Source organism: Artemia sp. Qi Xiang Cuo, chromosome 18 (assembly GCF_049724085.1).
Source record: "Artemia sp. Qi Xiang Cuo chromosome 18, ASM4972408v1, whole genome shotgun sequence".
Lineage (NCBI taxonomy): Eukaryota > Metazoa > Arthropoda > Branchiopoda > Anostraca > Artemiidae > Artemia > Artemia sp. Qi Xiang Cuo.
In genome coordinates, this window is record NC_142811.1 from 13,362,535 (window position 1) to 13,380,930 (window position 18,396).

General features: G+C 34.7%; 1 protein-coding gene across 1 annotated transcript in view; it reads left to right on the plus strand.

Annotated features, from left to right (window-relative positions):
* LOC148941220 (neuroligin-4, X-linked-like) overlaps window positions 1-18,396 on the plus strand; it is a 258,542-nt gene that overhangs the window by 69,123 nt on the left and 171,023 nt on the right. The window contains exon 3 of the mRNA XM_089104126.1: window positions 13,039-13,227. Within this exon, the coding sequence (XP_088960252.1) occupies window positions 13,039-13,227 (189 nt within the window). The remainder of the gene's footprint in view (window positions 1-13,038; window positions 13,228-18,396) is intronic.

The following is an 18,396-nucleotide window of genomic DNA, read 5'->3' on the forward strand; positions in this document are numbered from 1 at the left end:
GATTATTTTTTGTGCAAACTGTTTTAAGATTTGTAGTGATTTTTGGGATATAGGGGAGGTAGATTATATTTAAGGGCTTGTCAGACATCTCACTTGGTAAGCTATCATTAATTTTACGGGAATGTCTTTTCAGTCTACAGTTAATTACATTATTAATAAATATCATAGGATACCCATTTCTAAAAAGTATGTCCTTGATAAAGTTTAATTCTGCTGTGATGTGGGAATCAGAACAAATATTTAGGGCGCGGTCGACGAGGGATATTACGACTGCTCTTTTAACTTGAGGGGGGTGGTTTGATGTAAAATGCAAATATCTATTATTTTGTGTTGGTTTTCTATAAATAGTAAAATTGAGTTTATCAAAGCTACGAATAACCAACACATCTAGGAATGGGATTTTATTTGCGATTTCAATTTCTAAGGTAAACTGTAAATTTCTATCATATGTATTAAGGTGATCTAAAAAACCCTTTAGCTCATTTCCCCCATAGTTCCAGAGTGAAATTACGTCATCCATGTACCGTCCCCAAAAAATATGTTTAAAAAAATACGAATCTAATGCCCAATTTTCAATATGTTCCACATAAATATTTGCCAGTAACCCGGAGAGGGGAGCGCCCATCGCTAAGCCATTAATTTGCTGATAAAAAGAATTACGGAATTGGAAATACATTGAGTATTTGTTACAAAGTTTAACCAAGGTCATTAAGACATCACAATCTATTCCTGCTGCTGAAGCTTCTATGAAGTGACAATTTTCTTTGATTTTATTTTCTAATAACTGTTCAGATGCTGTGACATCAATATTTGTATACATTGAAACAATGTCAAAGCTACTTATAATTGTATTTTCTGAGATATTTACGTTTTTTAGTTTTTCAACTAAATCTACCGAATTAAATATATATGATTTTTGAGAGTAAAGCAAAGGTTTAAAGGCTGTACATAACCATTTCCCAATATTGGATGTGGGGGCTTTCGTACAAGCTACTATGGGCCTTAAAGGAATGCCTTGCTTATGTAATTTTGGTAGACCATAAAACTTTGGGCAAAATATTGTATACAAATATTGATGTCACAGCATCTGAACAGTTATTAGAAAATAAAATCAAAGAAAATTATCACTTAATAGAAGCTTCAGCAGCAGGAATAGATTGTGATGTCTTAATGACCTTGGTTAAACTCTGTAACAAATACTCAATGTATTTCCAAGTCCGCATTTCTTTTTACCCGCAAATTAAGGGCTTATCGATGGGCGCTCCCCTCTCCGGGTTACTGGCAAATATTTATGTGGAACATATTGAAAATTGGGCATTAGATTCGTATTTTTTGAAACATATTTTTTGGGGACGTTACATGGATGACGTAATTTCACTCTGGAACTATGGGGAAAATGAGCTTAAGGGTTTTTTAGATCACCTTAATACATATGATAGAAATTTACAGTTTACCTTAGAAATTGAAATCGCAAATAAAATCCCATTCCTGGATGTGTTAGTTATTCGTAGCTTTGATAAACTCAATTTTACTATTTATAGAAAACCAACACAAAATAATAGATATTTGCATTTTACATCAAACCACCCCCTCAAGTTAAAAGAGCAGTCGTAATATCCCTCGTCGATCGCGCCCTAAATATTTGTTCTGATTCCCACATCACAGCAGAATTAAACTTTATCAAGGACATACTTTTTAGAAATGGGTATCCTATGATATTTATTAATAATGTAATTAACTGTAGACTGAAAAGACATTCCCGTAAAATTAATGATAGCTTACCAAGTGAGATGTCTGACAAGCCCTTAAATATAATTTACCTCCCCTATATCCCAAAAATAACTAAAAATCTTAAAAAAGTTTGCACAAAAAATAATCTGTAAGTAGTATTAACAAATAATTTTAGAATCATAAATTTTATAAATTATTTTAAAGATAAAAAAAAAGTTACTCGCCAAAGAGGGGTCTATCAAATACCATGCGATTGTGGCAAATATTATATAGGTAGAACACACCAGAATTTAGAAAAGCGCATACAACAGCATAAAGATGATATTGTCAAAGCTTTAAATTCTAATATTTCCACTGTTTCATCTGATTCTGCATTAGGCAGCCATATTTTTGAAAATCCTAACCACAATATACTTTTTGATGAATCTGCCCTTATTAGCAATGACCTAGTCATAAAGCAGGTAGTACGAGAATCAATTGAAATCAGACTTAAGATTAATAATAATATTTACTTAAATAGTGACTTGGGGTAATATACACTAAATGCTCTATACACAAATTTAATTAAAAATGATATTACAAAATATTTTAAAAAACCGATAGACATTAACACAGAACCGGTTACAAAAAGACCTTTGAGGTTAGCTGCCAAAAAGGCTGGATTAGCAATAAGAACATGTTTTTAATTTATTTTCTTTCATTTCATTGAATCGTCTTGTTTTACCTTACTTTTTATCAGTCCTGGTTGAACTTCGCTGAAGTAATGATGCTAGGATTGTTTTGAAAGAACTTCCACTTTTTTGGTTTTATTGGTCGCATGTTGTTGTGAGTCCTTTTTTCTTTTATATATTTTTGTCTTGCTGAGGACGGCCCTTGGAAATTGGGCCGAAATTTACTTTCAAATTATTTCCACTGTCTTACACAAAGTTTTCCTTGTTGTTATTCGTACTTTTGTTGTTTGTTATGGAAAGGCAGGGTGGTCTTCGTCGCTATTTTCGTCTTGCTTATGGGGAGCAATTGACCAATGATATATTTTAATTTATTAATTTAGTCAAAAAACATGCTAATCTCATTAACCAGCAAAAATTCTTAGAATCTTGTAAAATTGAAAATCTTATGACCAAGTCTTTAAGATTCAGATTACACTTAAATACCCGTACAGAAGAGCAATTTGCTCGCACACTACAATATAAAACATTAACACACATCATTAAAGACAAAAAACAAAAAAGATATATTATTTCCTCTGAAAGCAAATCCTTAAAAAAAAATTTATTTGAAAATTTGTCCTCTGTTGATTTTAGCCCGTTTGCTAGGTTGGAAAGAAATTTGTTTAGCCCTGATCTCCGCTTATCAAAGTAAAGACTCATTAAGAAATTGGACAACCTCAGATATGAATTTTCGAGGAATAGCCCTACTTACACTCCAAGTTTCACTCCTGGACCGGCTATTGTTAATCTATCCTCTAGAACGCTTGAACCAAAGGAAATTCAAATTCTCGAAAAAGGTCCAAAATTCTCTTTTCTTCCACGACATGTCCCTGTGGCAGATTTAATTTCTGCTCTAGAATCCTCGGTACACAAATTTTATACATCTATACCCAACCCAGATGAAGTTAGGGCTAGTCTTATATATACCCTTTACAATAATCAAAAAAAGATTAATTTTCCCGCCAATAAAAAACCAAATAATTTGTATGACCTAAAAATACTATCTAATTTCCGTAAAGATTCATCCATTATTATAACTAAAGCAGATAAAAGCAATTCTCTGGTTGTCATAGATACGACAGATTACGATACAAAAATTTATTCTCATTTGAATGACGAGACAACATATAGAACTACAACCCACGATCATACTGATCAATTTTCAAACAAAATTATAAATGAATTAAAAAGTTTAAAACAAAATGGTAAAATTACTCCACAGCTTTATAATAAATTTTTCCCCCCCGGTAATGTTTGTTCAAAGTTCCACGATCTGACAAAGTGACACAAACAAGGTACTTCCGTAATATCCATAGTAGCTTTTGCAAAATAAAAAACATCCAATATTGGGAAACAGTTAGGTAAAGTCTTTAAACATTCACTTTTTTTTCAAAATCATATATATGTGATTTGGTAGATGTAGTTTAAAAACTCAAAAACCTAAATATCTCAGAAAATACAATTATAAGTAGCTTTGACATTGTTTCAATGTATACAAATATTGATGTCACAGCATCTGAAAATTTATTAGAAAATAAAATCAAAGAAAATTATCACTTAATAGAAGCTTCAGCAGCAGGAATAGATTTTGATGTCTTAATGACCTTGGTTAAACTCTGTAACAAATACTCAATGTATTTCCAATTCCGCATTTCTTTTTACCAGCAAATTAAGGACTTAGCGATGGGCGCTCCCCTCTCCGGGTTACTGGCGAATATTTATGTGGAACATATTGAAAATTGGGCATTATATTCGTATTTTTTGAAACATATCTTTTGGGGACGGTACATGGATGACGTAATTTCACTCTGGAACTATGGGGGAAATGAGCTAAAGGGTTTTTTAGATCACCTTAATACATATGATAGAAATTTACAGTTTACCTTAGAAATTGAAATCGCAAATAAAATCCCATTCCTGGATGTGTTAGTTATTCGTAGCTTTGATAAACTCAATTTTACTATTTATAGAAAACCAACACAAAATAATAGATATTTGCATTTTACATCAAACCACCCCCTCAAGTTAAAAGAGCAGTCGTAATATCCCTCGTCGATCGCGCCCTAAATATTTGTTCTGATTCCCACATCACAGCAGAATTAAACTTTATCAAGGACATACTTTTTAGAAATGGGTATCCTATGATATTTATTAATAATGTAATTAACTGTAGACTGAAAAGACATTCCCGTAAAATTAATGATAGCTTACCAAGTGAGATGTCTGACAAGCCCTTAAATATAATTTACCTCCCCTATATCCCAAAAATCACTACAAATCTTAAAAAAGTTTGCACAAAAAATAATCTGCATGTAGTATTCACAAATAATTTTAGAATCATAAATTTTCTAAATTCTGGTAAAGATAAAACCCCAGTTACTCGCCAAAGAGGGGTCTATCAAATACCATGCGATTGTGGCAAATATTATATAGGTAGAACACACCAGAATTTAGAAAAGCGCATACAACAGCATAAAGATGATATTGTCAAAGCTTTAAATTCTAATATTTCCACTGTTTCATCTGATTCTGCATTAGGCAGCCATATTTTTGAAAATCCTAACCACAATATACTTTTTGATGAATCTGCCCTTATTAGCAATGACCTAGGCATAAAGCAGGTAGTACGAGACTCAATTGAAATCAGACTTAAGATTAATAATAATATTTCCTTAAATAGGGACTTGGGGGAATATACACTAAATGCTATATACACAAATTTAATTAAAAACGATCTTACAAAATATTTTAAAAAACCGATAGACATTAACACAGAACCAGTTACAAAAAGACCTTTGAGGTTAGCTGCCAAAAAGGCTGGATTAGCAATAAGAACATGTTTTTAATTTATTTTCTTTCATTTCATTGAATCGTCTTGTTTTACCTTACTTTTTATCAGTCCTGGTTGAACTTCGCTGAAGTAATGATGCTAGGATTGTTTTGAAAGAACTTCCACTTTTTTGGTTTTATTGGTCGCATGTTGTTATGAGTCCTTTTTTCTTTTATATATTTTTGTCTTGCTGAGGACGGCCCTTGGACATAGGGCCGAAATATTCATTCAAATTATCTCCACTGTCTTACAAAAAGATTTCCCTTTTGTTCTTAGTACTTTTGTTGTTTAAGAATAGATTAGGATGGTGGGAGGCAGGAAAAACGAAAAATATTTTTGATATATACATAAGGTTCACCCTAAGACATAATTCGGGGGGGGGGGGGGGTTGTACTTGAGGTGGATGTCTATAGGGAGAATCTTCCTTGGGAAGGTAAATTTCTGGGGGATAAATGTTCAAGGCAAATTGTTACACTGGGGGATTTGACAGAATTAATATACGAAATTCTTTTAATTGTCTTACATTCTGTTTGCCAATTTTTTGTGTGAAATGTTCTGGGAGGATTATCAGGGGGCTATTTTCCGTGTGTTGGGATTTCCAGGAAATAACTTCCACGGGTGTGGGCATTTCTGGAGTGATCGAGAAACCGATTAGAGATTAAGGTCTTATTCAAATGAAAGAATACTAAGGAGAATTTTTCAGGCAGATCCGTCCGCAAGCAATTTTAGAAGGAAGGGGAATCTCAACGAGGATGGAACTGTCTGGAGGGAATTTGAGGGGGATGGGGTGCACTTTACTTTGGATGAAATTTCCACAGAAGAGTTTTCCGTAAGGGGGAGGGATATTTTTCATAGAGGGTAAGTCAATTTTACCAGCATTAACTGAAAATGAACAGAAGTTATTCCATATATGAAGGTTTGCCCCCTCCTCAATACCTTGCTCTTTACGGTAAAGTTTGACTGTTTTTTCCAGTTTCTTAAGAGCGTCTACTGAAGCATGGAGGCCGTTTAATTAGAATAGTAAGCTTTTTTAAGTGCTAACAGTTTTAGCGTAAAGAGCAAGATATTGAGAAGGGAGCAACCCTTTATTTACCGAATAAATTTGCCAAAATTAACCTGCAAATTTTGTTTTAATTTTTCATGTACGGTGAGCCGAACTAAAACCTGTATTACTTGAAAAAAAGTTAAGAAATGAAATAAAAAAAAGATAAGTTGTTTTTTAACTGAAAGTAAGGAGTGGCATTAAAACTTATAACGAACAGAAATTATTCTGTTCATGTAAGGGGCTATACCCTTCTCAACTCCTCACTCTTTACGCAAATTTTTTTATTGTTTTGAAAAGTAGAGTTGTGACAAAGAGTCAAACTTTAGTGTAAAGAGCAAAGAATTGAGGAGGGGACAGCCCCTTTTATATACGGAATACTTTCTGTTCGTTTTAAGTTTTAATGTCACTCCTTACGTTCAGTTAAAAAAAAACTTGTTTATTTATTTAATTTTGAAAAAGAAACTGCGTGAGAGAAAATTTCCAAAAAACTGTATACCTTAGACCTTAGATCCTCATGTGCCTCCAGAGGCGCTGAGGGCATCCAAGAAGAGTCGCCAGTCATCTCTCATAGCTGTGGCCGCCCAGACAGGTTGGATTGAGGTATTGAGGTTTGCGAGGTCAGCCCGGTAGCTGCGTCGTAGGGTATTTTTGAGCGTCTTCTTCTTCTGGTAAAACGTGGCTGCCACTAAAGGACGACCTTCGGTAGTCGAGTTTCGGACATGCGGATAACAAGACCAAAGTATCTCCACTTCCTATATTTGAGCACTTTGGTTACCAGTGGCTGAGAAGTCTTTTGTCGTGTAGTAACGTTTGTTACTTGCTGGGACCAGTGAATATTTAGAATGCGCCTTAAGCAAATGTTTTCGAACGCGAGAAGTTTCTTTTCAAGTATTTGATCTATGTGCCAAGTTCCAAAACCATAGCAAAGCGTTGAGAGGCCGTTACTGTTGAGCAGCCTCAGCTTGAGTCGGAGAGAGTACTTCTGGCTTCGCTAAATTTGAGACAGTTTCCTGAAAGATGTATTAGCCTGGCCGATTCTTAACTTGACTTCTCGCTGACAAGATCCTGAAACCCGAATTGTGGATCGTACTTCCTAAGTACTTGAACTCTACGACTTGCTCTATCGAATAATAAAATAAAAAAAATTGTACAATCTTTTCTTAATTCAAAACACGACTGAGGTGAAATTCACAATCAGTAACTAAAATTACATTAAGGAAAGAAATATAAATTGTTTTGATGCACAAGCTTTCCTATGTGCCTTTGTGCCTTTGTGCATTCCTATGTGCCTTTGGTTGTTTTCCTTTTTTTTCTACAGTCAAGGAATTTAATATTCTATTATATGAAATATTTTTCATTATTTTAATATAATATTTTATTATATAACTACCAATTTGTTAATATAATCAATCAAATGTTTGGTTACATAAAATACTTTTAAAATGTTCAAACATGAATTGGTTAATTTTCTAAAGATGGTGTCAAAACACAGTGGAAAATTTTCAGGTAGTATTTATTCACGTCCAACCTATCTAACTGTCCTGGTTACATAGTTGAGCCCCTCTAACCTCTCCAAATTTTGTCCCAGCAGGAAAGTGAAAGAAATACTTTGTGTTAAACAAATCTGCAACAGGGGGGGGGGAACAAATTTGCAGAACAAATATAGCAGAATATAGCAGAACAAATCTGCTATATTCAGGCTTAATCCAACTGAAGGAAGGACAGAGATAAATTTATACTTCCTCCCTCCTTACACCATCTTCTATATTTACTTGTATGTTAACAAAAATTTGAAAAATTTTGCGTAAAAGTATGCTTTTTGTACTTTAGGCACTTGTCCCCCTCACCATTATGTAACAAAAAACTGATACTCCTCTATAGTTGATTGGCTGAAATCCCCCCTGAAAATTCTGCTTGAAAAACTCTCCTTTGCATGCTTTCATTAGAAAAAAGACATCTTTTCTTTTTATTTTCTGATCATTTTCAGGTCATGGTGAAAAAATTTCTCAGAAATCCCCCGCCCAAAATGAAAGTTTCTCTTGCGCAAAAAGTCCCCATGGAAAATTTTCCTCAGTTATAATTCATCTATTGAACATTTCTCCCGATGATAATTCCCCTATTCAGAATTTCTCCCGTAGATAATCCGCGCCCCCCCCCTCATTAAAAAATCTCCCTGAGAACTCTAATCCAGCTGAAAATTTCTTCAGAACAGTTCCCCAAGAACCTCTCCACACATAAAATGGAGTCGGCAAAGACAAAACAAGACAATTAAAACAAAATTTAAAGGTGAGTTCTGGCAACTGCCCCCCCCCCCCAGGTAATATTTCCTCTGGAAAGTGCACCCCCAGAAACTTACCTCCCAACCGACAAATCCGCCAGTAGCAAAAACTTCTTACCCACACAAAATCCTCCCTCAAGAAATATCTATACACTTCCCAATAACCACTAATATATATAAATAATGGGCAAAGTTACATAGCTTGTAGTCCTTCCCCTGGAGTTCTGGGGGTCAAGTCATCTTCAAACACATAGTCATTAGATATTTCGAATATGGAGAACAAAAGGGCTATATATAATTTTTATCAGACAACTTTGGAGAAAAGGGGCATAGGAAGAGGACTAGCTTTCCTCCAATATTTTTGGTCACTTAAAAAGGGCACTAGAACTTTTAATTTCCGATCAAGCGAGCCCTTGACCTTCTAGGATCGTTGATTTGATACAATCACCCCTGAGAAAAAACGAAGAAAAAATAAAAAATACGCATCCATGATCTTTCTTCTGGCAAAAAAAAAATGCAAAATTCCATATATTTATACATAGTAGCTTAAGACTTCTACAGTAATATTATCTAATACGTTGAAACTGATGGTGTAATTTTCGTCAGGATCGTTTGACTTTTAGGGGGTGTTTCCCTCTTTTTTTGAAAATCAGATGAATTTTCTCAGATTTGTTGCTTTTGATGGGCAATGCTAAATTTTACAAATATTATATATTTGAGATTAGCATAATAAGTCAATTCCTTTGATGTATCCTTTGATATCAAAATTCTGTTTTTAGAGTTTCAGTTACTGTTGAGCCTCGTCTCCTCTCTTTTACAGTTTTCTACCACGGACTGTAGGATTTTTGCAACTATAATTAAAATTACATTTGGAATTAGTTTAATTTGGATAACAACTATGAATTACTTTTATTGGGATAATTGGGAACAGTGGTCCCCAATTTATTAAAGAATTTCGAAAAATATTAAAAAATATAGGATGAAGGAATGCTATTATTAAGGACTTACTTTGATGGGCAAACAAATTCTACTACTACTACTACAAACAACTCAATGTGGGACCAAAACTTCTGAGTTCAACACATCTCCCCTGCCACAATCTATTTAGAGCTTTGCTCTATAGCCCCGCAATTAAGTGAAAATCTTCTCTAAATCCTTTCTTCTAACTTCTTATGGCCCCATTTGGGTTTGACCTACCTTTCGGGTTTACTATCTTTGGGAACTTGTTATTCTTCATTCGTGAAACATGGCCTATCTATCTTACGCTTTCTTTCACTATAGTTTTAGGAAGTGGAATCAAACTATATTTTTCTTAACATTTTATTGCTTGATATGCGGTCAGTGAAACGAATTCGTAACCCTATGTAAGACTATACAGGCAAACACATGTGTTCTGTGATTTCTCGCGGTCCGTTTTCTTTATTAATTCCCCAATCTAGATAAATTTAATGAAACTAAAATCCGCTTACTGAGTTTGGCTGAATAGCTATCTCTTCTTTGTGTCTCCAGTGACTACCGCTATTTTGCTAATGATGCTAGTGTTCTTTTTTTTATTTTACTATTTTTACCTAAACCAAGAATTGTAATAGATAGCTTTATAGATCGATAGATGTATGAAACACAATAATAAAAAAGAGAATAAAATTACAGACACAAAAAATATGTACACTAGAAAACTAATGGAAAAACTGTAGCCAGCCACTTATCAGACATTTTGTGGTAAGGAACTGTAGGTAAGGAGGGTGTCGGCTCAATAGTAACCGAAACTCTAGAAAACGGAATTTTAATTTCAGAAGATACATCAAAAGAATCATCTTATTATGCCTATTTCAGATATATGATATTCGTCAATTTTAGTGTTACCTATCGAAAGTTACAAGCCTGAGAAAATTTGCCTGGTTTTTGAAATAGGGGAGAAATACCCCCTAAAACTCATAGAATCTTAATGAAAACCACACCATCATATTCGCACCAGAAAACCCTACTGTAAAAGTTTCAAGCTCCTATCTGCAAAAATGTGGAATTTGCTGTTTTTGCCAGAAGACAGATAACGCATGTTTGTTTATTATTATTATTTTTCCAGGGGTGATCGTATTGAAATTATTGTTCTAGAAGATCAACAGAGGGTGCATTCTAACAGAACCTGAAAGTTTTAGTGCCCTTTTTAAATAACCGACAGTCTGGAGGGCAATTGGGCCCCCTCCCACGCCCTATTTCCCCAAAAGTTATCTGATCAAAATTTTTAGATAGCCATTTTGCTCAGTATAGTTGAAAGATCAAACAACTATGTCTTTAGGTATAAAACGACCCCCGCAGTCCGTGGGTAGAGGCCTGTAAGGGGGAAACATCCAGAGGATATTTTCCGTGTGTTTTGATTTCCGGGAAATAATTTCTACGGAAGGAGGCATTTCTGGAGTAATCGAGGAACCGATTAGAAATTAAAGTCATATTCATATTCAAACAACTGTGTCTTTAGGTGTAAAAAGACCCCTGCAGTCCGTGGGGAGAGGCCTCTAAGTTATGAAATTTGCCTTATTGTTTACGTATAATATTTATTATTGACAAGTATACAGACATTTTTGGGGGGGGGGGTTGTGCTTGGGGAGGACTTCTGTAGGGAGAATCTTTCTTGGGGAGGGAAAATTCTGGGTTGGTGAATTTTCCAGGGAAAATGTTAAACTCGGGGGATTTGACAGAATTATCTTACATTCTGTTTATCAGTGTATAATTGTCTTACATTCTGTTTGCCCATTTATTCACGTGGAGATGTTCAGGGGGAAATAGCCAGAGGATATTTTCTGCGTGTTTTGATTTCTGGGAAATTATTTCCACGGAAGGGGACATTTCCGGAGTGATCAAGGAATCGATCAGATTAAAGTCTTTTTCAAATGAAAGGATGCTAAGGACAATTTTTCAGGCTGAATCGTCCGCCAGCAATTTTACAGGGAGGGGAGATTCTCAGCGGGGATGAAACTGTCTGGATGGAATTTGATGGGGGTGGGTGCATTTTACGTTAGATGAAATTTTTACGGATGAGTTTTTCGTGAGGGGGAGAGTTATATTTCATAGAAGGGGAGCCAGATTTACCGGCATTATTTGAAAAACGCTCAGGAAGCATTCCATATATGAAGGTATGTCCCCTCATCAATACCTTGCTCTTTACGCTAAAGTTTGACTGTCTGTCCCAATTCCTTAAGAGCGTTGAGCCTGCATTAGTTGAAAAACGTTCATAAATTAAATTACAAAAAAAAAAAAAAAAACTTTAGCGTAAAGAGTGAGGCGTTGAGAAGGGGAAGGCCCTTTCATATACGAATAGTTTCTGTTCGTTTTAAGTTTTAATGTCGCTCTTTGCTTTCAGTTTATAATTTTTTTTTTATTTAATAACTCATGAGAAGCAAAGTCAAAAGTGATGTTTCATGCTTGATAAAAAAAAAGAATAGACGTATAAAATTCCGATTGGCACAGAAGAAAAGCAGGAAAAAATTATTCTTAAATTGGCAAAATTGGCGTAGGATGGGCCCTCTTTCAGCTAACTCATGCAGTTTATTAGTCCTTGAGTTTATTAATCTAAGTAAAATCATCATAAGTTGCACAGGATATGGCCCTAGGGGTAGGCCTACCAATAGGGAAGGAAGTAGTTACTTCCCCTGGATTCTCAGCAATACCTTATTGTTGCATTTTAGTGAAAACAAATGTAAAAAAGATAATTTGACCACCCTCATAGGTTTTGTAACATACCTTTGGTGTATCTTCATTTTAAAAAAAATTAAAAAATTCTTGCCTCTCCCCTTTTTACATTTCCATGAGTTGGCCTTCTATTTTATCGTCGTTGATGCTACCACCCAATTCCGTACCCAGGATTTTTTAAGTTGGGGAGAGGGGTTACAAAATAACCAAAATTTGGGAGAGGGGCTTTAAAAAATATTCGTGATTATAGAGATGTCTGTGTCCAAAAGTTTGCTTTACATTTTTTTTTTTTTACTGTTGTGAAAATGAATTTTTTAGGAAAGGGCTTTAAACCGGATACCCCCCCCCCCCCTCTTCTCTGAGTACGGCCATGCAGGTTCTTCTTCCCAAAATAATATAAAGCCACGACGATACCAGTCTCTTGAAAATAAACCATAAAACCATTAAATTCTGACATAAATGATATTATCGGCCATAGATCAGCACGATATAAATGATTCTAGTATAGCCTATAGAACAAATTTAGGCAAATCTTATAACAGCAAATTTTGGTACGACTCATAATATATCAGCTTAAAATTTGGTCATGGATTTACTGTTGCCACTAAAATAATCAGAACTTTTATTTTTAGGATTCTTGCAGCCTAGTTTTAATGAGCTCAAACCAGCAAATTTTTGTATAGTTGATATTATATCAACCCTTTATTCGGGCCTGCAAACATTGGTACCCCCCAAATAATCTAAACTTTTATTTTAGGATTTTTGCGGCCTAGTTTGAATGAACTCGAACCAGCAAATTTTGGTATAACTGACATTATATCAGCCCTACGCTGGATTCAAGAGAATATAGAATCATTCACAGGTGATCCAAATACCGTAACTATCATGGGTCATGGAGCAGGAGCAATAATTACTAATTTTCTAATTGTCTCTCCATTTTCCCAGGGTAAGGATTATTTGAACTATTTCATGACTAATCAACATTATTTCCCGGAAACATGGTTTATCAAAACGATGAAAATTTTAAGCCTGTGAAAATGGACTGTCCCCTATCTTTATATGCACTAATAAAAAAAAAAATTATATTTATAAAATATTCTATTTTAGAAAAAAATATATATAGGAAAGCATTTTCTACTTTCCAGAAGGAAAAATACCATGAATCGATTAATTTACTTGCTCCATTATCATTATAAAACTCAATTTAAAAATAAAGCTAAGCACAAAATTGTAAAGGATATTGATGTAATTTGATGAAATTATTTTCTATCAAATTTTTAATATGTGCCTGTCTAAGCTTTGACGTGTGTCAACTCGTAACAGGAATAAAAATTGATTTACAAATTTCCATTAATAGTCTACTTTCGTATTCCTGAAAAATCAAAACAAAAACACTGACACGATTCCTAACAGAAAAAATTCAAGAAATTTATAAAAAGTGATGTGGTCTATTCCATCGATAATGTGATTTTTCCATGGCCTTTTAATTGTGTGATCATAAACTGAACATCAAAACAGCAACGACACTGACAACATTCTTATCAGTAAGAATTCAAGAAATTAATAAAAAGTTATGTGGTCTATCCCATCGATCATGTGATTTTTGCATGGATTTCCGATTGTGTGGTCATATCTACTTTTAGTCATAAAAGAGACAGAAGGGCGTATCTAATAGTTTTACCGTCTTATCAGTAGTGGGGGCCCTGAGGTTTCAAGCACATGCTCACCCCGGTTTCAAGCACAGGCCCTCCCTTTTCCCATAGAATTCCAGCTTATGCCCTCTGACGTCACGCGACACAACTGTTTCTAGCTGGAAAGAGTTCAATGTCCTTGGCAAGAGTTCAAAGGTCAGGTGTTTATTCTATGGCATACCCCCTTTGTTTTTTCTACAACACACATATCCCTTTTCCCATAGTATTTCTGGAACATGCCCTCTGCCGTCACGGCAGCCATAGGGAAAATAACAATGTCGCGGCTAAGGTGAATATAGCGCATATGCAGAGACTACAAGATGGATAAAATGCACTGGCAAAATACATTGAAGAGAACAATTTATATAAAACAGTCTGTATTTGACAGTGAGAGTGATGATTTGAAAAACAGAAAATCCTGCGTACTCCAGCAAAATTGGAAAAATGGTTAGTTTTGAATGATGACTTTCTGGAATTATCTCTTCAAAGAAAACTTCTGGAGAAATACTTAACGATAAAGTGTGTATCAATTCTCTTTCTTTGGACTATTGTATGAAACTTTGTCGTCGTGGTCCCCAGGCTTTTACTCAATTTATGAATATATTGATTTAGACAAAACAAAATGATATTGTGGTTTTGCTCTTAACCACAACATAGACACCCATTTTGTAACGCTCCTAGGAGATGATGTTTTAGAGTCAGTTTGTTTTTGGAAGTGGATCAGTCAACATCGAAAAATGGGTTACACATTCCCGTTATGCTTGTATACTTTGGGCAGCTGTTCATCCTGTAAGAATTCTGCTTTTGCTGATGAGTATAACAAAAATTGTAAATTATGCAATCCATCTACATTGCATAGAGGATATGCTATGCAAATTAAAGATTGTAATTCTTGTCTTGAAGGGATTTGTGAGTCTCATAATAGAGGAATCTTATGCTCCAACAGTCAGTATGATAAATGCGATCAATGGAAAAATACTTATCCTGGCCTGATTGTGAAAAACCCTAAACGTGAGTTCAGTTTATTTTTAAGAGACTGGTATCGTCGTGGCTTTAAATTATTTTGGGAGGAAGAACCTGGTCTACGCTTCAATTGCTGAAATAATAAAAGAGTCTGGTTTTTACGACATCGCTGTGAATATACTTGCTACTTTGATTATAGGCCAACAGACTTTCATTTGGCTGTTACATAAAGTGATTCTTCATATGAAAATTTTGTATATGACATTGCTTCAAATAAGCAAATTGAAACACGTGAATTTTATCATATGAGTCAGAGTAGTATTATTAATTTTACAAAGATATTTATTAAAAATGAAGGTACCCTATATTGTAGAAAATGTGACCCTGACTTTGCATATCAAGACGAATACAAGTTGAATCCTGACGAGCTACCTGCACTTATCGTTTTGGATGATTACCAATGCGGAGAAGAAAAGATTTAAAGGACACAGTGTTTTGTAAAAATTTTTATTAATAAACAAATTTAAATACATTTTTAAAGCATATCACTTTAAGGGCACTGAAATTTATATTATAGAGGTAAGAAAGAGTATTTTCAACAAGAAAGTCGTTCAATCCATGATTGTCTCCATAAATGTTGATAAATTCCATATAACAATGATTAGGGTATTGTCAACATGATGATAATGCTCCACGAAATCTGAAGGTAAGCAATAAGATTTATATTTGGATATGTAGGGGTCCATGTTAAATACATCGATTAGTTGTTCCGTGCTCATGGCGCTAAGTCTAATACTGCAGTAAGGATCACTTTCCCAATAGGTTTCAAATTGATTTAGCGAGATTAATGCGATTCTTTCCTCTAAAGGTTTAGCAAAGGTACACTCTATCCGTATATTTCCCGTCCGGACAATACTCATATCTTGAGTGCCAGACAAATCTAATACAATAATGCCATGCGTTTTAGCAAACATTTCTTCATTTACACCATCTTCAAATAATTGAGAATCTCGATCTAGGGACTGTACTGTCAATTCGTATAGGTTCCTATAGGATTAATCAAAAGATAGATTGTAGAGTGGGATTCCATTTATTTTACACACAAGCAATGAAAGTCTAAACAATTCAAATTTATACGGGGCACTCGTCCATGATCCAACAGCGCCAGCAGTTTTTACAACGGCTAATGTCAATTTTGAAGGAATTTCTCCACTGATAAATGACGCATCGGTATAGGTACGTGTATCTGAAGCAATATGTCGTTGATTCGTGACTGTATGAGGAACGAGCAATTTTATACTATTTCTAGAGGCTCTTAATTTTTCAATTGCCAAGGCAACAGAACTCGAAACTTGTTGCATTCGTATATGAAGTATTGCCGACGTGAAAAAGACTGTTACATCGGGTGCAGCGTCCAATATTTTTCGTATAATATAATTGGATGGTGTAACTTATAGCTTTATATACAATGTGTAAACTAAGACGCAGACATTTAGGTATATTAAATATATCATGAATTAGTTTCCAGGGTAAGTGCAAATCATGAGTTGTCGCCTCTCTTTGTATATTGGTATTGTCAATATTTTTCTAATATTAATATCAAATTGTCATACCTCTCAAGTGATTATAGGACATTGGTCTCATCAACATGAATTGTATATAACTTGCATAAGTTGAAAGATTATTGCTCGTTCCCACCAATGTTCAGTTTATATATACACTTATTTGTCAAAATAAATATGTAGTACACAATTTTCGTAGGATCACCCCTCGGCGGCACTTGGTTTTTCATTGTTCGATATTGTAACAATGACATTTAAATCTATAAATGTGGAATTCAAATCAGTAAAGTAGTCTTCATTAAAATAAATTTGAAAATGAACATTTTCAGAGAGCGGTTGTTGCGGGTAAAATTGTTCATAGTACCCATATTTTACACTGACATCTACATTTTCCGCGTTGAAAAGATTTAGAGATGAGGTGACTGAAGGGTGAGAATCTTTATAAAACATGTGGTAGACATGCGATCTTAGGAAAAAAAATCCTTTTTGGATTTATTTACTTTCTTCGATGCTTTACGCTTCCCGGTTGACTCGAGACTGTTGATTCATGAGGTATTTCTCTTCCTTTTTAAACCTTTTCCCCGTTGTTTCAATCGCTCGCCGAGGGATCGTCCGCTCGAACTGGGATTTTGCGAAACATTTTCTTGAATATCTTTCCCTGAGCCCTAATCATGTAATATAGAGGATGCAAAATCCACTGCAACCAGTTCAATATATTTTCTAGCCAAGGGTAGTACAGAGCGAAAAAACTTAGCAAACCAACTACCGAGGCCGTACCCGGACATTGACGAACGACCCCTATAACATTCAATACCATGTCCCAACTGGCGTGGTCCAAGAGTAGCAACATAGCAGTCAGTATCAGGACATACAAACTGAGTTCTATTAGCCATTTCACTGAATGGGTCTAAAATTACATTTTATTACAGCCAAACCTTTTGTTATTGCAAGAGGATCACCGAATTCACTTCTTAATGTTAATTGACAAAGCTCCAAATTCGAAGTGTTGACTGGAACGTATTGAAGGTACTTTATATTGTAGTGATGAATATGTTCATTAGTGGTTTTTCGTTCAAGAACACGTACGCGGGGGACATTGGTATTACAAACTCTTGATGTCTCGACAAAGGATGAATAAAGAAATATACAATTGTCCGAAGAAAAGACGGGTGGATACTCTGCGAAAATGACACGATTCATGCCACTAGCGCTTCCTGCACTTTTAACGTTGATTATATTATGTTTAAAACCAAGCACTTCTCTTAGATTATCATTGAGAGTAACCTTTTCAGTGTCAATGGGCGAACTAATGTAGATTTCCCCCTCTTCCGTTGAATAATTGAATTGATTGCGCCATTTTTACGAGCGAAAGATTTGTTGTTGATTGCACGACACAATTCGTTCATACTCCCAAACTCCTTATATGACAATGTGGCAAAAAAATATTCAAATGAATTCGTATTTTCAATCACATATTGATCGTCTACAATTGTCCAATCATTGGGTCTAATTTTTATATTTTATGTATGATCTTTTCTTGGGATATCATATCTGTTTTTAAGAATAAAATCTACAAGAGTCACTTCATAATTTCCTTCAAATTTAATGGCAGGGGAAAGTTTTTTCCAAAAATCGCTCGTTTTATTCAAATCGTCATATAGAAGATCAGAAACATTGGACACGAATGTTACATAACAACCTTCAGACATTATGAAAGCCTTCAGCGGCTATCCACGAATCAAAATCAGAGTTGTATCCTAGCCATCAAACAAGCAACTGTCACTTACCCTGGCGTGTACGAGTCTTTAATACCTTTTAAATTTGATACATTCCTGTATTTTTAAATTTTTTTAATTCATACTCATAAACACCGCCAAGTATCTCTTCATCTTTCAAATC